This window comes from Falco cherrug, chromosome 4, assembly GCF_023634085.1.
Source record: "Falco cherrug isolate bFalChe1 chromosome 4, bFalChe1.pri, whole genome shotgun sequence".
Taxonomy (NCBI): domain Eukaryota; kingdom Metazoa; phylum Chordata; class Aves; order Falconiformes; family Falconidae; genus Falco; species Falco cherrug.
In genome coordinates this window covers 5,573,403-5,597,636 of record NC_073700.1, presented here as the reverse complement: position 1 = coordinate 5,597,636, position 24,234 = coordinate 5,573,403, and the positions used below count along the sequence as shown (strand labels likewise).

The 24,234-nt window shown below is 46.0% G+C and overlaps 1 protein-coding gene across 11 annotated transcripts in view; it reads left to right on the top strand.

The window, feature by feature from the left end:
- Positions 1-437: 437 nt before the first annotated feature.
- WNK2 (WNK lysine deficient protein kinase 2) overlaps positions 438-24,234 on the top strand; it is a 112,401-nt gene continuing 88,604 nt past the window's right edge. For all 11 annotated transcript variants that reach the window (XM_055709608.1, XM_055709606.1, XM_055709609.1 and 8 more), the window contains exons 1-2: positions 438-683; positions 960-1,727. In XM_055709608.1, the coding sequence (XP_055565583.1) occupies positions 987-1,727 (741 nt within the window). In that variant the 5' untranslated portion in view covers positions 438-683; positions 960-986. The remainder of the gene's footprint in view (positions 684-959; positions 1,728-24,234) is intronic.

Genomic DNA, 24,234 nt, shown 5'->3' with positions numbered 1-24,234 from the left:
CTCGCGTTCCACGCGTGGGGGCTTCTGGCGAACGACGGGCAGGACGGGGCTGGGGCCGCTCCCAAGCGACCCCCGCTCGGCCGCAGCGAGGGCGGGCGGCTGCTGGCTGCGCCCACCCCCTCGCCGGCCGCGCCGCAGGCGGCGCACGGAGCCGCTGGGGGTCGGTCCCGCCCCCAGGAAGGTGCTCCCCGGGTGGGCGGTGCGGGGCCACCTGCCCGGGGGGGGGCGGCCGCTGTCCGGCCCCCCCAGCCCCCTCCCGCGCCGCGGGGCGAGGCGGCGGCGCGCCCCGGACCCTCCCATTGTCTGGGCGGGGGGGCGGGCCGGGCCGGGGGGGCCGCCCTCCGCCGCCTCATTGGCGGCCGCCGAGCGCCGGTGCCTTAAATGGGCGCTCGCCGGGGAGCGTGTCCATTGACAAAAGCGGCGGCGGCGGCGGGGCGGGGGCTGGGCCGGGGGGGGCTGCGGCAGGGCCGGGCCGGCGGCGGAGCGGGGAGGCCGGCACTGCGGGCAGGGGCGTGCTGCAGCGCGCAGGGGCGGGCCGCGGGGCCCCGCTGCCGGCTCCCCGGCTCCCTCTCCGCGGCGCGCACACCCGGGCGGGCGCACGCACGGCGGCGCCCGCCCCTTCTCCCCGCCGCCCTTCTCATCCCCGTCCATGGCGCTGAGGGCGGCAGCCCCCCGCTCCGCACGTAAGTAAGCGGCCCCGCCGCGCCTTTGTGCGCGGCCCCGCCCGCCCCCGCCGCAGGTGAGGCGGCCCCGCCGCGCACCTGAGCCCGGACCCTCGCCGGGCCGGGGGAGGGGGGGGGGGTGCGGCTGGCCGCAGCCCTCCCGCCCGGGGCCGCGGCGTGGCCGTGCCCGGGGCAGCGCCGCGCTGGGGCGAGCCCCGCGGCCGGGGGAGCGGTGCCCGGCGGCCGGGGCTGAGCCGCGGCCGTCGGTGCCTCAGGGCGCTGCCTTGCCCCTCGCAGGTGGCGGCGGGGCGGCTCGGCGCGGGCATGGAGCACGGTGACTTCCCCAGCCCGGGGGCGGCGGCGGGCGCTGAAACCTCAGACCTAATGGAAACTGGGGGCGATGCCAGATCGGCACCTCGGCGGGGAGGCAGAGGAGGCGGCGGCCGTGGCGGGTTTCCAGCGACTGCCGAGCCCGGCGCTCCCCCGGCTGCGGAGACGAGCATGAATATTGATGGAGCGGCCGGCGGCGGGGGGAGCGGGGCGGCCGCGGACGCTGCTGCAATGCCGGGAGCCCCGGCCCCGCCGCGCCGCGCCCCCAGCTCCAGGGACCCCAAAATGGTCCATCAGCGCTTCCTGCGCAGGAGCGTGGTGGACTCGGATCAGGAGGAGCCTGCTTTCGACCTTCCCGAGTCAGAGCATCAGCGGAAAATCATCCTGCTCCCGAAGACCCGGCGGATAATCGCGGAGCGGGCGAAGGCCGGGCGCGGGGCCGCGGGGAAGGTGTGCCTGGGGGCCGAGCCCGCCCCCGGCCCTGCCGCGACCGCCGACGAGCAGCGGGAGCCTGGCAAAGACGCGGAGAGGAAAGAGGCGTCGGATGCTTCCAAAGATCAGAGCAAGCCGAAGAAAGAGGAGCCGGAGGAGGAGGCCGATATGAAAGCCGTTGCCACCTCGCTGGATGGCAGGTTCCTAAAGTTTGATATTGAACTCGGGAGGGGATCCTTCAAAACGGTCTATAAGGGTCTGGACACGGAGACGTGGGTGGAAGTTGCGTGGTGTGAACTTCAGGTAAGCCGAGCTGATCCTCTTGTGTGCTGTGGTTTGGGTGTTTTTGTTGTGGGGTTGTTTTTTTTTTCTGTTTTGTAAGCCTGGGAGCTAAGGGCACCGTGCCGGTGTCATCTCCAGCAGCTCAGCTTTGAGCAGCCTTTATAGCCCCCATCGCTCGGTATCCAGGCTAACTATAGCGCAACGGGCTCATTGGCTCGCAACCCACCACCTTACGTACGCTCCTCCCAGGCTTAACCCTCTCGGGCCCGGGGCCGACCCGTCCCTGTCCCTGCGCCTGCCGAGGGAGCACCGAGCACCCCGGGGAGGGCAGCTGCGGGCCCGGGCTCAGGGCTGGGCGCGAATGACTCGGCGGGCGTTTGCGGGAGCGAGCTGCCTTTTGCTCCGGCTGTAAATGCCTTGTGGTCGTACAGCGGCCGCTGCCCTGCCCCAGCCCCCGCGGGTACCTGGCCCTTGCTTGCTCTGGTCAGGGTCGGCCGGCTCAGGGGCCCGTGCATCCATCGCCTTTCTCGAGGCTGTTCAATAGCAGAGCCGAGCTGAGGTCTAGATCCTTGCGGTGAAGCCAGCCAGCCGCAGCTAACGAGAGCGAAGGGTCAGGTACCCTCCTCAGCCGGTTTGGGACATAGCTGTTGCCCTCTCAGTGATTTTTGTATTTTAACTTCTGTGAAAACGACAGCAGTATATGTTTAATTCTTTTCTTTGTGACGCTTTTAGTGCCTTTTAGGTCTCATTCAAATGGATGCTAACAGTAGTGAGCTAAGAAAAACCCAAGACAGATCTTAAATTTTTTTCTTGAGCTATCAGTCTGAGTTACCCTAATGCTGGTGGGAATGAGAACATTTAACTCCTAGTTATGATTTGGGGGTCCTTATACTCCCACTGGCTGACTGAGCTTTATGATCCACAAGAGCACGAGAGAGTAACATGTAAGTGTGATATATTAAGCCTGAGCTCCTGATCGCTTGTTTATTTTTCTTAATGTTGGCCCAATCTATTTGTAAATAGCTCCTGGCTTGCTGGGATATGTGGGGACAGATGTACAGCCACATCTTTATTCCCTAATGATTTCCTTGCATGATATTCACTGCAGTGCTGCTTGCTTAAGAAGTATGGGGGGCACTTCTGAGTCTGGATAGTCCTGGCTTGGGTGAGACTGGGATGCAGAAGGCAGAGCCCCAGGTATGGCTCTGAGCTGGTGGTAAGGGGGTGGACCTCTTCACCCCCAGCCTGGCAGGGGCCCTGGTGGGCTCGCAGGGGAGGCTGAGGGGCTGCCAAGGGGGTTTAAAGGGGGGTTGAGGGAGGTGGGCGCTGCCAGGGGAGAGCCTTGCGGGCAGGCCTGGGCTTTGTTTGGCTCCTGCTTGAAACCGAATCCCGAACATGTAAGACTTTTACTTTGGCTGCCTGAAACTGGTTTAGGATGGTAGCTGGGATGCTGCCGAGGGAGGGCTCGGCTGCGGGCAGAGGATGCTCAGCTGTGATGCTCAGCTGTCCCAGCAGTGCACCCGCTCTGCCACTGCAGAGAGATTGCCAGGGTCAGGAATTCATCCTGCTCCATTCCCAGTGGATTCCACCAGGGAAATGGAAATAGATGTATTTCCAGTATATTTTCTGTAAAAGAATAGCTTTAACTACAAAAGACTGCGTTGGAGAATGTGGCGTATTGAAATTCCAGTGTTTGGGACATTTGCACCTAAGGAGAGATTGGAAAGGGGAAATTGCAGTGTGAAGCTTACCTGGCGATTGGTTTTCTTCTTCCTGGTGACTCTTGATTACACATGCAGCCAGTTCAAGAATTCCTAGAAATAATCTGTAATAACTTCCTTATTCCCACTAGTTTGATTTAAGCCAAAGCAAATAGAATGCAGATTTTACAACTAGATAATTTCAGTTTAATGCAGAATGTATTTTTGGCCTCCAATTGCTTTAGAGAAATTGGTGTGAATCCATAGAAGTAGGTAAGGGCTGGTGGTTCTCCTCAAACGCTGCTGTCCGAGCGTGTGCAGGTTTGGAGGTGATGCCAGAAGCTGGGTCACGTGAGATGGTGAGTGAATGTTGAAAGCCAGTACTTTGGTCTGGATTGGGAAGGTCCAGCTGAATAACAGAAGTCTCTAATCACCATGGCATTAAAGCCGGTGCTTCTGGGAGGAATTTGCATGAAGGAAGCAGTCAGGGGAAGGTGTGAATGGCTGTGTGTTGTCTTGGGCTTTTTTGACTTGTAGTGTACTCTCAATTCAGCTAGAGTCTTACTGGGAAAAAGTTCAGAGTGCTGTCAAGTAATCGTTTTATTCATGACATCTTGAAAATTTTTATGTAATGTGCTGGTTCGATGTGCCCCTGTTTGCCTCTTTCTCTGCAGAAATTTTAAGTTCAGATAGACATAGCAGAAGACTGAGTGGAAGCAATCGTCACTGTGCTGCTGAAGACAAAATTCCTTCCTCTGCAGTCTCACACCATCAAAACCCATACCTAGAGCCTTTCTGTGGAAAAACTGCAAAAACCTGTACTTTGTCTTCTGGAGACGTACTTGTACCTTGTTACTTTCAGAGCTGGAGAGTCAAAAACTAACAGTATTGAGGTTCCATGCAGGCGTTAATCCTCTGTCCTCGCTCAGCATTTTTTTCAGCCCAGTTGTACTGTTGCCTGTGTGTCTGTTGTGTTTTTTTTTTTTTTTGTCTGTCTGTACAAAGACCTTGTGAGCCGTTCTCGTTCGGTGGTTTTGTTTCATTGAAAAGATGGCTTTAGGGTTCAGAACCAGAATTATGGCTTGGATTAGGGCAGGATCCAAATACTAACCAAACTAGATCTGGGGTTTAGACCTGTCTGAAGATGTAAAAGCTGTAGTCTGATTCTAGCTAGAAAATAAATTTATTGTTCCTTCCTGAAACTGAAGCATTGGAGCAGGATTAGCATGCCCTTGCATTTGGAGGGTTTGCATTCTAAGGTTTTCAACAGCTATAATTAATTTTAATTGGTGGCATACAATTGCTGTGCGGTGAGGCTTCAGCACAACAGTATTTCAGTGTTGCGCTCCTAAGTACAATGTTAGGTCATGAATAAGGAATACAGGCTTTTGGCGATCGGCTGCTGGCAAGCCAAATCATCTTTTTAGTTAAATGAATAGTTTCAAAATCCCCATCCTATTTCCCTTTTGGAACGTGCAGTGAAACTGCAGAAGAGTCAAACTGGATACTCTGTCAAATGCAGGGACCTCATTGGGCTTCATGATTCTTGCTTGGACTGCAGATACTGAGCTTCTGTTTGATTGTATTTAATTTTTAGTTTTCTTTGTTGGAAATGTGGAAAGGATGGACAGTCTCATCCTCTGCTGTTGCTGTACCTGTGGTGGGAAGGTGAGAAATGCCTGGGGGTGAGCACCGCAGGGAAGCCAGGCTTTTTCAGCTGGTTGCCCAAGGCTTGTTCTCAACCCTGCAATACTGGTGCTTAGGTGGATGCTGGTTTCTTCGGGAAGCCTGGTCTCCAGCTGCTGTGTGTGAGAATGCATGGGAGTCCTTGATGCTCCCTGGGGCAGAGCTTGGTTCAGGTATCAGATGTCAGAGGTATCTGGGAAGCTCTGTAAGAGTGAAGGATGGGCAGAGGTCAGCTCTCCTTCCTTGCCTGTATAGCTGAAATTAGAAATCAAGGGTATTTAGAATAGCTCTGACAGCACTTTCCAAATGACCGCCAAACCAGTGAGTCTGTAATGGTGAAACAGCCACAAATAGTTCTGCTGCTCTGAGGTGGCAATTTCTTGTCACTGCACTGGCAGCTGTTCTGCCAAGCTTCTGGTAGTATAGTTCTGTAGGGAAAAACTTAATTGTCTTTACAAGGTAGGTGAGTTATTCCTTGGTTTTATAGGACACTTTCCTTTTTATGTCACTGCCAGTCCTTTCAAACTGCCTGAACCAAAGGGGGGAAAAAATGCAAAAGTTTAAGTCACTCAGATATTGAGGAGTTTAAAATTTTTGGAGGGCACAGATCTTAACTGAGAATTAAGTTCTAACTGTGGATGCATTTAATTTCTGAACACTTCTTTCATTTGATTGATATGCAATATTAATATGGGAACAGATAATTTTCTCGATCTGTTTTTATTCCTTAAATGAGAAGCTCATCCAGATTGGCTGATAGCAGATTGATTATTTTTTTAATATGGCATGAATATTCTAGAAGTACAAGATGAGACTAGACTTTGTTTTAATAAAGGTGAATAAAAAGGGCATTTGAAATCATTAATTCTAGACTTAGTGAAGTTGTTAATTTTTGTTTCTAAGGCTGATAATCTTTCCTTGAAGCAAAATTTCTGGCTTCAGTGGAGGAAAGGAGGAAAAGCATGCAGTTTATTTCCAAGTGTGTTACCTTATGTATGAGAGAAGGCTATGATGCCAATGCACCTATCTTCTTAAGTTTTTAAGCAGTGTTTTTAATCTGATATCCACCTGGAAGACATGTGATAGTTGCTTAAAGCAATACCAAAGGTCCACAGCTGAGGTGGTTTTGTGTAAGCAGATATGCTTGCTTGGTTACAAGTGGGAGCCTGTAAAATGGGCAATGTTAAAGCAAGTTCACTTTGCTCTAACATTGTGGCAAGTCACTTCTGGCAAAATCAATGATGTAGAGTTGAATTGTGTGGAGGGAGGAGGATGTCCTATGCCCCTGTATCAAGAATCCAGGGGATTTCTTTCTGAAAAAGGTAAAGCCTTCAGGATTTTCACTGGTGTGGTAGTTTGACTTCTGTTAGCATCCTTGTTGGCTGACAGCATTTGTCTGATGTGAAAATAGTGACTGATTACTATCTCTGCTGTTAATTTATTGGCTGGGTAAACTTTGTAGTGTAAATGAACAGAGTAATCTAGAAAATCTGTTTGGGACAAGAAAGGAAGGAGATGGTACCTGAAAGCCTGTACCAGATATTGTTTTGTGCTCATTTTAAATTAATTCTGGGACTAATTTTGTCTGTTTCAAGTTAATTCTTGAGGTAGTGGCATCTGTTCAAATTTGAACAATCTCTGTTTTACAGTATAAATATGAAAACATGTGCCTGTGTCACTGGGTTTTGTTAGTATAGCTGTTGCCTTGACATAGAGAAGCAGGGTAGGGATATAGTAGTGAACTATTAATAGACTGCTTCTCAAATTCAGTAAATGAAAGAGCTGGGTCAGGCTTCTTGTTCTGCTTTGGAATCAAGTGACTGTTCTTTTGCTTTTGAGTATGCTTTGCCTAAGGGGTGGCTGTATGCTCTTTTAATCCTGGTTAAACTCTTCACACTGTATGTGTGGGGTCCAGTTGCCACAAGAGGAAATTATTTAAAAGAAGATCAGAACTTGGTGTGAAGGATATTTCTGGTCCCTTTAATCTCTTATCCATTGCTGATGGGGGGAGGGAAAAGTTGATGTTGCAAGCTGTCATCTTAGTAGTGTTTGCACTTGATATGCAGTCTGTCTTGTGTGTAGAACGTGCTTGTATTTATGGTCTGATGCCTTTTTTTTTTTTGGTGGTTGGGGTATAACAGAAGTCTGAAGAAAGCTCAGTAGCACTGGTAGTGGTGTGCAAGAACGGGTGGTAATAGCAATTTGGCTGTTGGGTTAACAGTGTTTTTGCATGCTCTGAGTGATTAGATGTGCTGCAGAAGTTGGGAAAAGTGATTCTTGGGAGGGTAGAGACCCCACTGTAAGGCCTGGGTATAAAGGGATTGGTGAGGAGGTAGATGATGATAAATCTCCCATGCTTCAGGAGCCCCAGTGGAGTGGTAGGTTTGGGTGCTGAGAAGAGCTTGCTGCTGCTGTCTGATCAGGGGAAATCCATTTTTAGACTTGCCATGACATAGCTGTTGCCTGCTGGCAGCAGGATCCTTACCTGTGTGTTCAGTAGGCTCTGTGGTAGGTCTGACTGGCCAGAAAACATAAATACAAGGTAAGTGCTGATGTGTGATACCCGTACAGCTTGTAGGCATAGGAAAAGGTCAGCCAAAGGCATGTCATGTGAGATGTGTGACACTTGGCACTCCTGTTGGAAGGGACATCCTCATTGCTCTGCAGTAGGAGGGGTTTGTGCATATAATGTTTGAAGAATATCTGAAATGGTCATGCAGAAGCAGAACTAGTTTTCTTGTTTAAGCTCGTCCATGTGAAATGAAAGTTATCTGGAAATGCAGAATTTCCCTGAAGTGACGCTGCCCAGTTAGTGAGCGTGGGTGCTATCCCATGCTGGCTTCAGTGTGCCCGGGAGCTGGCTTGGCAAGGAGGGGGAAGCTGGGTGTTTTCTGTGGAGCTGCAAAGTCTGCTAGGAACAACCTTCATCCAGTCTCTTGCTGTTCCTATGTAGCTCTGAAATGGAGGAACCAACTTGCCGCTCTCCTGTTGCCCTTCTACCTGCTCTGAAATGAGAAGCCTGCCTTTCTGCCAGGAGTGAGGTTTTAGAATTAAATTCTGTGCAACAATAAATGGCTGCAGCCTCTTCCACAGTGGAGTCTGGATCAGTTGTTAGAACTGCAAGATGATAGATACTTTCACATCTCTGCTGGACCTGGTGTGATGATTTTTCTTTACATTCAGAGAGAGAGAAGAGCCTGAGCTCCTCTTTGCCTCCATTTCACTTGTGCAGAGGAAATAAGAAAAAGGCTTTTATCAGTTGGTGAAAGCATGGCCTGTAAAAAGGGAGGTGTGCAGCCTCGCTCTCCGTACCTCTCTTCTCTGCCCTAAGAGTACTTGTAGATCTTTCTAAATCCAGTTTCCACATAAACAACAAAACAGTTTTGTTAGACCTGGTCCCTTGCTCTGGAACGGACTAATCTTCAAACCATAAGCAGCTTCCCATATCTCTGAATAAAATCTCATTTTCCTCCAAAGAAATGAACTCCACACCTCCTTTTGGCATGATGCTTGCCCAAAACAGCTTGCTGCTTGGGGAATTTTGTCTGTTCTGAATTTACTTGGGTGCTACATAGCTTCGGAGCCATCCTGACTCTCACCTTGCAGATGATCATGCCCACATAAAAGGCACAGAGTCTGGCATAAGGAGGAGATCGCAGGTCCTGCCTGTTCTCCAGTGTTTCCTGCAGTCACCTGTGTTGTGGACACAAGGTTCAGTGTCACTGAACACCTCTAAGCCTTATGGAGCATCTTAGTTGCTAGTGAGTTGTCTGTAGGGACTGAGGAACTTGGACTGAGCTCTAAATCAGCTGGCAGTAAACGTGTACCAGAATTTTTCTAGAGTGACTGTTCTGTTTGTTAGCAGTGACTTGGCTTACTCCAAATATGTGCAGCGAGTGCTGTGTAGTGATATCCCTTCTATTCAATCCCTGAAATAAGTGAACTTGCAAAAGTATTCATCTTCATTTTTGGAAGATGCTCCATCTCAGGCTTCAGTTGGTCTTACATACCTGGGTTTTCCATTCACTGTCATCTCAACAATGCTTATTAAATAATATTGCCCCTACTAAACACGCCAGAACCTGTCTAAGCCCACTGTGGCTACTGCTGTGTTCTTCTGAATAAGTGAGTTTCTGGAGCTGATGGATTTCTTCCTTCTCAAGAATCTTCCACATAAGTGCATGTGCATTTTAATTCGTATCAGGTGTCACAGTGTACACAATCAGATTTCCAAAAGTGATTTACTGGAAAATAATTGTGCTAATACAGCATAATGGCTGTATAATAAGGTGGTTAAATACACAGTGGGAGTAATGGGTAAAATGTAGACTCCCATAATATGGCATTTCGTCTTGTTTAAACTATCAAGGAAGGAGTAACTTAAGACCTAATACCATCTGTTCTTCAGTTGTTTGCCACAGAGGGATACAAAACACTTATTCATGAACTCTGAGGAAAACAGATAGGAGAAAACAGGCTCAAATAACATTTGTGGGGTTTTTATTCGGCCATTTTTTGCAAATTAAATCTGATCTTCATTTCTGACATCTCAAAGGAAAACTAAACATGCTTTAAGTACTATTTGATCCCGTTACAAATCTTGGCAGCACTTTACCAAAGTTAATTTGAATTTTAATGTAACTTTTGGTTAGGTAATTAGTTAAAATTGCTTTGATTCCTAGCTTTTTCTAAGAAAATGAAAACCTGAAAGGAAATGGGCATGTTTGTGTTACACACCAGTCTTTTTTTTAATTTTCTTTTGCAATGACTTTTTTTTTTGGGGGGGGTGGGGGGGGTGGGGTAGGGAGAGGAACTGTACCATAGTTGCTTACTAAAGCTATCGGTTCATCTTACTTAGACTCTGAAAGTCCTGCTGAAGTCCAGGTCTCCTGAAAACTACTTCCAGGGCTTTTGGTTTCGTCTTAATCCAAGATAATTTGAATATAAATATGTATGGGTGATGGCTGAATATTTTTTTTCTAGTTATGTTTATGCTTTTGGGAAACTCTTTTCCATTAACTTCTCGGCAAAGTATGTGCCTTTAATAAACTGTGGTTCTGTACCAAGCACAGTAATGTTGTTCTGTGTATTCCTGTATTAATAAGGCTTGTCCAAATGCCATTGTTGGTGTGTGTCAAGTGCTTACAACTGCCTGAAGCCCACTAAGACTGATCAGATGAAGGAAAGTCTTTTCTTTAGCTAAATAATAATAAACCCCCATATTCTATAAAATAGGTTTTACTAAAAAGAACAAATGACAGTTGGCCATCTCATAGAGAACTAGGTGTTTCTTTTACAGAAGCAGTATAAAACAGGCATTGCCTAGGATTGCTTCTGAAATGGATGTTCCTTTCTCACTAGTACATGCTTGAAGGATTAAAATTAGGGTGTTTACTCCAGATCTTTGCACAATAAGCAGCTTTCTAACATTGTTTTTGCTGTCTGGATTTTTTCAGTTTAGAGCACCATTTTGGTTGACCCGTTGTACTTGCTGGAGCCAATACAGCTGTGGTGGCTGACTGAGCAGAATCAATTCCGTCTGTTAAAATAGAACGGGGGTGGGGGAATCACAAAATTCCCCATGTATGTATCTCATCGCTTCAGGCCCATGCAGTGGTCTGCTGAAATGTGATAATATCTAGATCTTGTAAAACCAATGCAAAATAGGTTTGTTTTGTTCTAGCTTTACTGATTAATTAAGACAAATTGCCATGATTATGTGCATTTGAATGTTTTGTATCTTACAATTGTCAGAACAAACACTGATATAAATGTAATAAAGCAAGTGTTGTGCTAATAAAATGGACTTGCTTTTCTCTCAGTTACAATAAGACTTACATTGCCTTCAATTACTAATGGAGGATGAGAATATCTTACCCTTTGGCAAACAGCGTGATCGTGACTAACATGGGTGGGTTTGCATGTACTGAGTGTTTGTGCATATAGAAAATTGTAGAAGCAGAGAAAATACACAACTGCTTGTATTAAGCCAGAGGATGTAGGGTGAAGTGCATATAGAAAACTGTAGAAGCAGAGAAAATACACAAGTGCTTCTACTAAACCAGAGGATGCAGGGTGAAATGAGTTGGTAAGAATGACCTAGCGCAGCCCCTGTCAGCCCAGCTGGGCTCCTTCCTTTCCAGGGTATGTTCTTTGTGTGGTGTCTTTTGCACGTGCTTCTGGGGATGTAGCATCAGTCCCCTCTAGGCTTCTGAATTTTTTGTGCACAAGTTGTAGTATCTTGTGTAACACCTTTCATTGACCTTAATGAATTTCAGAAGTCGCTGTGGCAGTTGGTCCCAGCCAAAGCTCACGATCTCCAGGAGAGGCAGTTGGGGACGGGAAGGGGGAGAACATCATGCAGTTATTTGGGAGTTACTTGTATTGTGAGGGTTAATTTGAAGCTCTTGTACTGCTGTTCCAGGAAACAAATGGGTTGTTTTCTGTAACTTCACCCTAAAAGGGGTGAGAGGAGAGAGCTGCTGCCAATAATCTGCTTGTCCTCGGATGTGTGGCAAACTCTTGAACTGGACTGAAGTTATCTAAAGCAGGTTTGAGCTATAAATTCTTCTAGGCTGCTGAGAGCTTCTGAGCCTCGTTGGTGTCAAGTAGCAGAGATCACTTGGTCTTTAAATAGAAGGCTTGCTTTGCGGTCTCCATTTCAGACCTTAAGGACTGTCTGCTTAAGCTGGTCTCAGACCTGCAGCGGGTGGTGAACTTGGGCACCCAGGATGGGGAGCACAACGGGGGGAGCTGCCTCTGCTCCTCGGGCTGTGGCTGGGAGCAGCGTGCCCATGGTGAGGGCTCCGTCCTCAGACATAGAACTGGCTGCCAGGGTGGTGAGACCTGTGGCTAACCACTCTGCTGACCTGTCCAGCAGGCTCCAAAGCTTCCTCCTGAGAAGGGCAGAACCTCCTGTCCTGGAGCCGTGAAGCTGCAGGAGGTGTTCCTCACCCTTCCCTTGGCTGTCAGTGCAGTAGTGCAGAGGCTCTGTAAAGGCTCTGCTGACTGTTGCGTTGCAGCTGGGAATTTGGAATGGATCTCCCCTGTTCACCTAGCTCCTTCGGTCAGAGCATTGCCCTTGTGGGAGGGGAGGTGGGCAGGACCTCTTTTAGGTATCACGTAAGAGGAAAGCGGATGTTGTTGCCTGGCTCTTGCCCAGTGCTGTAGGTGCGTGCCACAAATGCTCTTGGCCTCAACTGTTTGAGGAATGGATGGACAGTTTGTTTCTGGGTCCCATCTGCATTCATCTACAAGGCAGGTGCTGAACTAAGTTGAGACTGAGGCCATCTGGGGTGGAGGCAAGAGACCTTTGCTTTTGCAGGCACCTCAGCTTAAGGAGAGGCAGAGTGCCCCAGTATGCTGGCAGCTGGAGGGCTGGGTGTCAGAGCTGCAAATGCTTTCGGAAGAGGGCATTTGGACCCAGGTCAGTGGTATGCCTTTCTTTAATAGTCTCATGTTAAATTAAGCCAACGGGATAGATTCCCGTGTGACAGAAGATACTCCTATGAAGGCGCCCTGTGGTGTCCTCTAGGCTATAGGCAAGTCTTTAAATCCTTGTGTATGGAAGAGGATTAAGCTGCCTTTCAAAATATAGAAGAAAAACTTACAGCAAATATCTGTGGTTGGGAGAGGGAAAAATGAAGTGAAACCTCTTTTTAACACTCTGGGATAAATGTTAGATGTTCTGTGAGTTTTTGGTTTTTGTGGCTCGACTACTTGCATTCCTGTTCCCTCTCCACCCCCTGCTGTGCATCGGCACCTGGGCTTCTCCCATGGGGGGCTTGTGGTATGAGAGGGAAAAGGTGGCTGTGCTTCCAGAGATAATTCTGACATCCCATGCCATGAGAAATAGTTAATACTTCAAATGTGTGTGATCTGAGATGTGTATCTGTGTACTTGGATGAAGCCAGCAATACAAGTTTTTAACCACTGAAGCTACAAAACTATTAGAAACAGCAGTTCTTCCTCTAAGTAACACCGAGGCATTAAATGCAAAGCTTTGTTTATTAAAGTACATGTATAGTTTTTTTAGAGTCGTGTCTCGGGATGTTTGGGGGAGGGGGAGAGAACAGGCTATAGTGCTCACTCACGTGGTCTTCAAAGAAAATTTTTCCTCTAAATAGCTTTGGGTTTGGGCTCTTCCGTGAGACAGGAGACCCTTGAGATGATGGACTCTGTTCAAAAGCAACTGTTGCGAATAAATGGGTTTGTGGATGTTGGCTGTTGTCACGCCACTAGCTAACTAGCTATCTTTTTTTTTTTTTTTTTTTTTGTGGTGCTGCTGAACAACAATTCAGTTTGTAAGGAGTCTTGCGGGGGGGTGCAGCTGAGGCTGGGAGGGGATCTCTCAGCATGGAGGTGGTGATGGAGAACTGAAGCTGGAGGGCCTGTGCCTGGGGGAGCTGGCTTTGCCTGAGCAGGGCGTACCACCACGTACACGGCTGGCTGACCTAGGGCCTGGGAACGAGATCGGTGTCGCTGCTAAATCCCAGACTCTTGGTGTGAGGGTGTGACTGATGCTGATCTGGTTTTGATACTGATTGGGGAAGGATTACAGGGTGGTTCATCAACCCATTATTGCATTCCTTTGTGCATTTTTAGGAGTACTTTATTAAAAATGGATGCTACTTCATAAAAACTTTCCAGTAGGCTTTTAAAGAGCAGTTTAGTGTCTTTCCTTCTCATTTCTCTTCTTCCCTGTCCTCTACCACCACCCCAAAAGTTACAAGGACAGGGTCCTGCTCTTCAACACCTTCTGCACAGCCCCAGGGTGTGTGCAAATACACCTGTTCTTTTTTCACATCCCTTTTCTTTAGAGGGTCATCTTCACAATCACTTTGATCTCAAGGCGTGGTTTCACCTGACAGTCTTCCATTTGTGCAGGGTGTTTCCTTAGGTGGCAGTTTTGTGCAGTGATGAGAGCGTCAGGCAGGGACGGCTGTGGTAGCTTTTCATCTTTTTGAAAATCCTGATGAACCTGAGATGGAAGTCGGAATTTGCAGAGAAGTAAGGTAGCATCTAGCGAGACAAGATGAAAAGGCATTTTATAAGCTCTTAGCAATAATTTTTAGTTTCTGATTCTTGGCAATGATTGATAGTTGTAGTCTTTCCTACTGCCTTGTTGATGCTTAGCTACTCTAACTCTGATGTTGCAATTAATGATTTAACAGTACACATGCTGTAGATTTTATCAAAGCTTTTTTAAAAAAAGCATTTGTCTTAGGTGTATTTTACACATGCTTTATCTGCAATCCTAGTTGCATTACTTCTGATTTTTAGAGCTGAAACTGTAATTTATGAATTCTGTTAAGAGAAAGGAAAAAAGCTATTAAAACATTTCTGCTAAGCTAATTTTTGTGTGCAGAGAGAGAACTCTGTAAATTCTTATGAACTGTCACCTTTGTACCTTAAAAGATATGTAGCGTATAGTTCAAAATGGATTTCTGTCAGCAGGATAGCTAATGAAATCATCTTGCAGTTGGAGTCCTTGGTACCTAATAAGATGTGAACTCCCTGTGAAGCTGCTTCTCACAGTTTGGTTATTTTTGACTGTGCTTTTCTGTGGATTTTACAGCTACTAGGGTTGTGCTTTTTCTGCAGTTTCTCCTCCAGTGGGGGCAGCTAGGGAATTTCTCTTTCCCTTTTATATCAATTTTCCCGAAAATTGAAAGTTGCTTTGTTTCTGTGAGTCACTATTTACTGGCTAAATGTATTGCAGACAACAGGGGAGACATATGGACGCAGGTAGCATCAATGCAGTCTTATTTCTTGAAGAAACAAAGGCTGAAAAACAACCTTTGGTTTGTTGTTTTCTTTGTTTTTTTGACAACCACTAGAAATATCTAGAAGGGATGAGTTTTCTTAGTCTTGTCTCGCTGTTCTGTGAAAGATGCCAAAGCCCCAGTAACGAGGCCGAGGGCTGCAAGGAATGCTGCAGGCATGTGGCCAGCAGAGATGCTGCTCAGCATCCTGGGGGATGGGGGTGGGGGTGGTGTCCCTGGGGGATGGGGGGGGTGCCTGGCCAGGAGCACGCTGGAGCGGGGCAGCATGCCTCCATCCTGCTGGCAGCAGGGCCAAACTTAGTTATAGGGCTTCTACAGCGCTGCAAAGAGCTCGTTTGTGTCATAACGGGTGGGTGACTAGGCAGTGTATATGGAGGATGCCGCGGAGCACCTCGGACCTGCTATAGGTAAAACCCACTCTGTGTATCACCCTGGCAGCAACTCCGAACAACACGTGTTCAGTTCTTCCATCAACTTCGCACAGTTCTGCATGTATTTTCTCAGGATACATACGTAAGGGTCAGAATGGACTGTAATCTGTGACAAAGCAGGGTGTTTAATTGGGGGAATGGAAAAACGGAAGGACTGGTTTAACTAGAAGTTCTTAAACGTGCTAAAATGTTAATTACTCTTTGAGGTCTAAGGCAGGTAAATAACTGGTCGTGAAAGCCTGTTCACTTGTTTTAATGAGATTTTTATTTTTTTTTTTTTTACAAAACAGCTGCATACTAAATCTAAGGTGCTTGTGTACCAAAGGTTTAAAATCCCTGAGCCAGGGTTTAGGCATTTGTTCCAATAAGCGTTATATTCAGTCAGTGTTTTAAGCATACTATGTATTTTGAAATGCAGTAATATTCCCAGAGCAGCAGCTTTTATTCTTAGGTCTGCTCAGAATTACCATGCAAATTTACCTGGGTTTAAAATAATTCTGTGCACTGATAGTGGTGTGATGATAGCAGGTCCCAAGAGTGTTATTTCTCTTGCGAAATTAAAGTAAACAAACAATGTTTTTAGTTGAAGAGGTAACAAAAGCAACTGTTTAACTACATACGGTGTACAGTCGGCAGTATGTAAGCCTGTACCAGAGCTGTAATCTCCACAGAGGAAAATACAATGCAAAATTAGCATATTTTTAAATTATATATATTTTGTAATGCAGCTGGAGAGCCTGTGGTTCAGTTCATTAACTTCTTAACCCTAGATGTGGAGGTGAAAATACATGCTCAAATACAACCCTTGCTTTTCAGAGGAAAACCCAGTAATTCTACCTTTCTCTAAGAAACCCTTTTAAGGAACGTTATACCTGCTATCTGGGTTCATTTTGTAGCGTTAAGCCTTGTTAAAGAGCTGACATGGGATGTATCTGGTAACAGTACTCAAGTGGAGTGGGGAATTCATTAAGTAATGGCTGTGTTGTGATTTGATTTAGATCACTTTGGTCTCACCTGTTGAGCTGCTGTTTACTTCCATATTCATGGCAAGGGTTCACTGTTCACTTAGTCTTTGCTTACTGCATTAGCTGAAAGGTGGATGTGAGAGTTACTATAAAAAAAAAAAAAGCCCAAATGTGCAATAGTAATCATAATAAGGATAAAATGTTTGTACAGGTGTGATAAATACAAGAATCTAAAATTGTCAATGTCCTCCTAAATTTAGCAACTATTAACTAAGATCATTGCAATGAGTATTATTCTTCATTAGAAGACCCTTTAATCTGGGTTTTTAAAGTTAATTGCAGTATGTGGCACTCTTAATCGTGGTGCTGCAGAATAGATAATGTGCTTCTGGTAGGCAAAGCATGCCTGAATGATTAAAAAAAATAATATATATCTTCTTTAGTTTGTAAATTCTCAAGTGCTTTCTTCAAAAAGTAACTGGAGTGGTTTAGGTGGGTTGTGAACTTCTTAGGTAGGGTTGTACCCAAGCCTTGCTTCTACAAATATTTTAACTATTTCTTTATGCTGCAACTGATATGTCGTTTCTCTTGAATATGGTGTATAAGATGGTGCTGATCAAGCACTATCATACTCTAAGATGCTAGAAAGTTGAGGAATTTGATCTTTAAAATGAAATTGCAGGCTCAGGGAAGGCTGTGCTAAAACTTTTGTTTCGTTGCAGTCAATAAGTTGTTCTTAGAATTTCTATCACTTTGAAAACTACTGCAAACAAAGCTTTTAAAATAGTTCAAGTAAATCACTTTGACTTGTAAGTTTGTCTCTGATCTTAAAAGTGCTCTGGTGTTTTTGTATGGGACGATAATCTGTATCTGGATTTTGATGTTTTAATATATTACTTTTATGATATTCAAACCATTGAGTTCTTGGGAAGTTGGCTGAGGGCTGGCAAGACTAATCCAGCCTCCTTCTGCAGGAAGTCCTTTGCTGAATACTTCTGAGCACCCTTACTGAGGGATCTAGAATTTACCTGCAGCTACTTGGAACCTATTGGAGCTCCAACTTGTACATTTCTAGCCTTACAGACTAAAAATATGTCTTTTAGAATTATATTTACAGTAAATCAGATTACATTTGTTTCAAGAGTACTAATATAAAATGAGTGGTCTTAGAAAACTTTCTCCTCTAGAGCTTGATGAAAACCAAGTTTTTGTCAAAATAAAAGGCTCAGCATAGCGTGCTGATAGTAATTAATTCCCAGGGAGGCTGCCCAGCACACTCCCTGCACTGCAGCAAAGAAATGCTGCAGATTATTTCTATAATCAGGTTAATTGGAAGAGTGGAAAGGGGTAAGGAGAAATTTTCTGGATTTAATGTCATAGTTGGGGGAAAGAGTGGGAAGGGCTGATCTGGCACGCGTTGGGATGTGCTGCCTGCCTGAGTAGGAAACACATGTTGTGTCTCAGTGGCTGGCAGCCTGTAGTGTGTGCTGGGAGCTCGCACCTGAAATGCTCTCTTAGTAACATACATTTTACATGTATATTATTATAGTGGGAATTAACGGGGTTGTTTTCCCCCTGTGGAGCTGTCTTGGGAGAAGGGGGTATGGTGAGAGAAAATTCTTTAGCCAGCCTTGTCTTGGTTTTCAGGGAGAAAACTCCCAGACTCTTTCACTTGAATTTCTCCAGCTCTAGAAAAGGCTATGTGAATTTAAACAGTTAAGAAACTGCCCTAGAGTTGGTGTTTTTCCCTTTTGAAGTGCAGTGGGTAAGGGGGGTTCATTCCCTACACCTGTTTTCCTGGTGCCTTGCAGGAGCTGCAGAGTGGGGCTGGTCTCTGCCCGTGGCAGCCTCCGCAGCTGAACGCCGGGAATACCAGATCCTGTTAAAGGCTGAGCCTGCGAGGTTTTACGAAAAGTTTGGTTCTGTGTATTTAAGTTGCAAAATCTTTTCTCCGTGTGCAATGTCTTTGTGTTATGGTGTGTGGACTTAGCGTTTGTTTCTTTTTGTCTGCTTACTGTGTTATCTGCCTGTGCTGACAGCTGTGCCCGATGGGCTCTGGACCAGAGCAGGGCTTCGGGTCCAGCACAGCGGGACCAAGGGATCCCCTTGGTCAACTGTCGGGTGGAAATCTAGGAGGTTTGTGAGTTGAATTTGTAGGCCAAACCTCTGCTGACATATTTATTTCCTATCCTATTTTTGTCTCTTACATTTGAAACCGGTTTTATTCAGGGTAATGTTCTGGAAGACCTAATGTAGTTAATAGACTTTTTTTTTTAATAAAAAAAAAAAGCAGCCAAACACTAAAACACCCTGTTGGGAATGAAAGGTCATCACGGAGCTTTTAATTTGAAGTCCAAACAAACAAATGTGGTATTTAATCCATCTCTTCTTCGAACAGCAGCCAACATATAAAAGCTGTAATAAGGAAATTATTAGCTACATCCTCTTCTCAGTCGTAACTGGATGTCCCCTGAACAAGTGTGGGCCTGTGATGGCTTCCTTAAATTAAATGTGGCTTTTTTTTCCTTTAAGTTTCTAGTAAATGAGAGTCTATAATAAAGAATTCTAGTCTGAGAGGCTGTGCTAGCTTACCCAGGGCAACTAGTCGTGCTTCGTCAGTTTATTTTCAGATAGTTATTCTCCCCAGTGGGCATCCCTATTGTAGAGGGATCCTGGTTTACTAATCTCACAGAAAATATTTACAGTGTATTACCTGAATTCTGAAAAGACTTATTCCTGTAAATTCTTACAGGTCCTATTTCATGCTAGTTAAGCTCTGAGTTACTGAATTCTAATTAAGAGATGTTTTTTGTTTTGGATTTAAGTGCACACTTTTTTTTTTGAGAGAGATATCACATGTATTCTCTGCATCTGTTTTTCACAGTTGTCACCTTTTTTAGGTTGAAACGTTACTGAATTTCTTTCTCAAGAGCCTGCAAGTTTAATTGGGTGAGGAAACCCTTTCCTCGCTTTACATAATAATTCAAATAACCTATTATGCCTCAAATCAGACTGTTTTATAAAGAAAGCCAAGCACGTCATAGTACTTGGCTGTGCTGTATAATACTCTCCAGTTAATGAAAAACCTTCTGTATGAAGTTAAAAATAAGGGGAAAAAAATCAATTAGGTCTTCTAGGATAGTAAACCAGTATTTCTCAGCTGTTGCAGAGGAAGAGAGATTGGCTTTGGAGGAATTTGCTCAGGTGTCTGTTTTTATCGTGGGAAGTGGAGCTTTGGCGGCGGAGGCTGAGGGTGGCTGGTGTGTCTTTGGCACGGGGCGGCTGTGTCACCCCTGCCCGGCTGCACAGGCTGGCGAAGCACAGAGCCTTGCAAGGGAGCGGCGCTGCGCTGGGGCACCTGCCCCGGCATCTGCTGGTTTGGCATCACCTGCAGAGGTGTTTCAGGGATGTGACAGGATTGGCGACGGGTGGCCAGGCTTTTGGCTGCTGTTGGTGGCCATAAGACTTCTGGTAGCCTGGTGGGCTCCGCTGTCCTTCAGTGTGTGTTCTGCTGGCACGGGCAAGCAGTGGAATAATTTGAGCTGTTTGGGAACAGGGAGGTGTAATGGAGGCTCTGAAGCTGCGGATTCAGGCTGGGCTGCTGCTCGGAGGCTTGGTTCCCTGCCCTGGGGGTGCTGCAGGGGCTGCTGGCTGGGTGGGCAGGTTTTGAAAGCATGGGCACGTGGCATTAAGGCAAGGCAGTGATTCACGCAAGCGAGTTCCTCATGTTCCTCCTTCTCAAAATTGCTGTGAACGGACACGGGAAGATGTGGTTAAAGCTGATACTGGAGAGATTTGTCCATGCGCAGAAGTACAGTTATATAACATGGATATAAAGGACAACAAGTACTGGTGACTGCTGGCACATTGTAGGACAAGCGAAACGTGGTGGGTTAGGAAGGGCAGGCTGGATGTTTAGCGCCAGCACGCAGAGCAAGGGGAATGCGATTATTCCAGGCTTCGATCCCCAAACGTTTGCATAATATTCCCTACTCTTTAGGCACAGCAGAGGGAGAATGCAATTCAGGAAAGAGTTAATTAAGGCCTTTAGATGAGTGAGCCTTACAAGTGGCACTGCCTCTGCATCAGGCACACTGAGGGCTTTCTGCCCTGCCGGTTCGCCCATGGGTGGGTTACTGTCATGGGCTCTATAGCAGCCTTGAACCCGATTCACACACAGCTGGTGTCAGGTTCAATTTCGCTACTGTTGGAAATCACGTTGCACTCATCTGGGATGTCGTTTTGTATTTTGCTGGGAGGTAAGGAGGGAATAATGTAATATCAGTGCAGCAGAAAATTGAGAAGGCACTCCAAGTGTTTTCCAAGGGAAGATAAACTGTATGAATGGATGCTTGCAAGAGGGGTGGTTCAAGGACTCAGCAGGGCATGGAGGGAGGAGAGGAACAAGGGGCTGGGATAAAAAGGGATGCGTGGTTGTGGAGAGGGAGAAGCCCAGGGGCAGCGTGCAGTCAGGGCAGGGGATGCCCTCCTGTCCCTTCTGTCCTGGGTTTACCTGAATTCTGTCCTTGCTCCTTCGCCTGAGCTGGAGCTAGCTGGCTTGATTCTTTAACGTAATATGGGGCTTGGAGGGTCTGTTCCCTCTGGGTAACATTTTGCCTGAACTACTCTTTTCTCCTTGTCTCTGCATGACGTTTGCAGTGAATCATGGAAGAGCTCTGAGCATCTTCTCCGCCTTGCTGGAGTGGCGCAGAACCCGTGCTGCTCTCCGGCTGTCTTTCTGAGCAGCATCTCTTCTGTCTGACTCATCACCTGCCTTGCTGCGGTGGGAAATGACAGCAGGCGTCTCCCGCGCAAAGCAGCGGTGCTGGGGGGGAACGTGAGCAAGTGAGCCTGCCAGATGGTGTGGCTGGGAAAGGAGGGTGCCCTGATGAGCGTGAGCAGCACCATCCCCTCTGAGGTGTTGGCTTGAGGGGGCATCTAATGGGGATGTATGAGCCTCTTCAAACCTTTCTGAAAAGCTGTTTCTGTCAGAAGATTTCTATCCTAAGTACTGCGGTGCCTCTAGGTTCTGGATCTTCCCTTCAGTTGGGGTGCCCTGCCCTATGGCTCTGAGGCAGAGCAAACGCACCAAGGTACCTGGAAGGTTTTGCAGCAAATGGATCAGAGCAGTATTGTGTTCCAGATCCCACAGGTAAACTCGAGCAACAGTTTAAAGTTTGAACAGTCATATTAACCTCAGCTGGCTGCTGACCATTGAAATGCTGTCTTATTTTTCAAATTTAACATCAAGAATCTATGAGATACCTACAGAGTCTCTGCTCTTCCCAAAAGTGGGGATACGTATCTGTAGGGGGGTTGTGAACCATCAACTCTGCTTTCAACAGATGTTCCCCAGTCTCAATGTATAAAATGTCAGACAATTCCCTTGATAATTAACACCAGTGTGAACAACTTCATGCTTTTCACTTCAGGAAAGATGTGGAATAGTCAGAATCCAGCATGTGGTTACAAGTGCAAGCAGAGATCTCGGGTCCATGGTGAGGGGTGGTTTTCCAGTCTGGGGAGGAGATGACAGAGATAAAGATACTGAAGATAAAGTTATTTGAAGAGTAGTATCTGAAAAAAAATCCCAAAAGCCTACGTAAAGAAGAGTTGAATAAGTGATTCTCCATGGCTGTTATGTACAGGCAAATAATCAATGGGCTTAAAATGAAACTCAGGAGGTGTAGGTTGGGCAAAAGGGAGAACTTTCCAATTAAGAGCAGTTAAGCATTGATGAATATTCCCTAGGGAGGCTTACTGGAGCTGGTGTACAGGTCTGTCAGGAATAATTTAGAAATCATTGCTCCTGTCCTGGAGATACTGCCCAGTGACTTCCAGACCTGCTTGCTGCGGTTCGGTGCTACGGATACAAAGTTGGCGTTTGTATTGATATGGCGACTCCTGTGAGCACTGTTATTTCAATCGGCACATGGTTTATGTAAGTTTGGCTTAGTTTGGTAAGGTGCCAACCCAAATTGAACAGTCGTAAAGTCACCTTTAAATTGAGCTGTTAGCAAATTATATTTGCATTTATTTCCTTAAGAGTGTGTTGAACTGGTTTCAGATAGTGTAGGGGCTGTGGTGCAACTTGAAATAACTAACAGCCCAAACCTGTCAAAATTTTCAGGTTTCATCCAACACCTTGCAACATACTAGCGCAAAGTGGAAACTTCAGGGAGAAACATTAAAAAAAGAAAACGCACTTTCATTTGGAAATCTCTTTAAGTGCTCATGTTGCTTCTGAATTGTTCTTTGGTTTTTGGGGGTGTTTTTTTGTAAAAAGCCTGTTGTATCCCAAAGTTAGGTCAGTTTTACAGCTGCACAAATCGCTGCGGTTTGGATGTGCCTGTGAAAAGAAAGCTTTGTGTTTTCCAGGTAGATAGTGCTTCCTATTTAAAAAAATGAAAAAAAAACCCCAAACCCAAAAACCAAAAACAAACAAACAAAAAATCGGGAAGAAAGGCTCACCTCCTGTTTGTGAGCCATGATGCCTCTCAGGTTTTATTTTTTAGTAATTCTTTTATTAATTTATGCTTTTGTTTACATATTTGATTGTTGTTGGTGTTATTGGCAATGGCTGGAGGCTGAGAGTCAGAAAACAAAGTGTCTGATGCGAATGGAGCCTTGAACAGGGCAGAGCCTTCAGAGCAGAGATAAATTGATGTAAACTGATGGTTGCTTGTCCAGCACAGAACATATAAACTATTTTTAAGCAAAATGTTGTTCTGTGCAAGTAAACTGTCCAACTTTCTCAGCATGCAGAGATGGCCATGCTGCTTCAGGAGTGGGGACACTGAAGCCTCAGAGCGGAGGAGCCAGGAGAGTGAGCAGCATTGATGCATGGCCTTGGCTCTTCGTGTCTCACCGTTCCTCCAGGGCTTACCTTCCAGCCCAAAGTAGTGATGTCACACGTGAACTACTTTTGTCATCCTTGCTTTATTGAGCTTCATTTTTATGGCTGTGGAAGTGGTGGTAGGGTGTTCCCTGTAGATGTTGACATTTCCTGCTGGCTTTCTGGTTTTGTCTTAAATAGCCTACTTGTGTCAGTTCTTGGTCGTTTTTCTTTTTGTTTTAAATGACAAAGTTGGAAAAAGGTTTTCAGTGAATGTTTCTAGAACCTAATTTGAAAGGGTAACTGCACATCGTTACAGTGAGGCTGCAGAATGAAGGAGCCTTTTCTTGCTACTTCCTAGAAATGCTGCATCTGCAAGCATTTGCCAAAGATGCTGTTAGCAAGGGCACGAACATCCTGAGGATGGTGTGTCAAGTGTCTTGCTAGGCTCTGCTCAGCGTAATCTGAAAAGTCAGAGCTGGTGTCTGTACCATCAGAACATACATGATGGGTTTTGGTTGTAGTTGGGGGAAAACGCAGTGCTTAAACCTCAGAAGCAATGAAGCATTAATATGTAATTTTTGGCTGAGGCTGAAACACTGAGGTTAATGGTTGCTTTTCCACAAAGCCTCCTCTCAAGAGAGCAGGTCTCCTGTTACTGGCTGGGCACATGTTTAGTGAAGCAACCAAGTAAATAGAGTAGAAGAAATCATTGGTTATTAACTTAAGTTTGGTTAAGAGAGATGGTAGTAATAACAAAAGAGAAACTAATCTGATTTGTTATAGTGGTAAATCAACTCTAAATTGATCTCAATAAATCTAAATTTATGTTGAAGGTTTTTTTTGTGAAATAACACATTATTGGAACAATTATTGCTGTTTTTTCTAGGTGGTATTTTAACACACACTATTGTTTCTATAAGGACACAAGATGAGTGTGCGTTTGTCTCCCTGTCTTTCTGCCAAGTTCTGTGGTTGCTTCTCTTTGTGAAGATTTGACATAGTGCAAGAGTCGGATGGAAAAGGTGCTCCTGTTGTGGCAAAGGTTTATGTTTGTGAGCCATCTCATCAATCACACCTGTTTTCCTTCTAAATGTTTCCTATGGCAAGAGCATCTGTTTAGGAG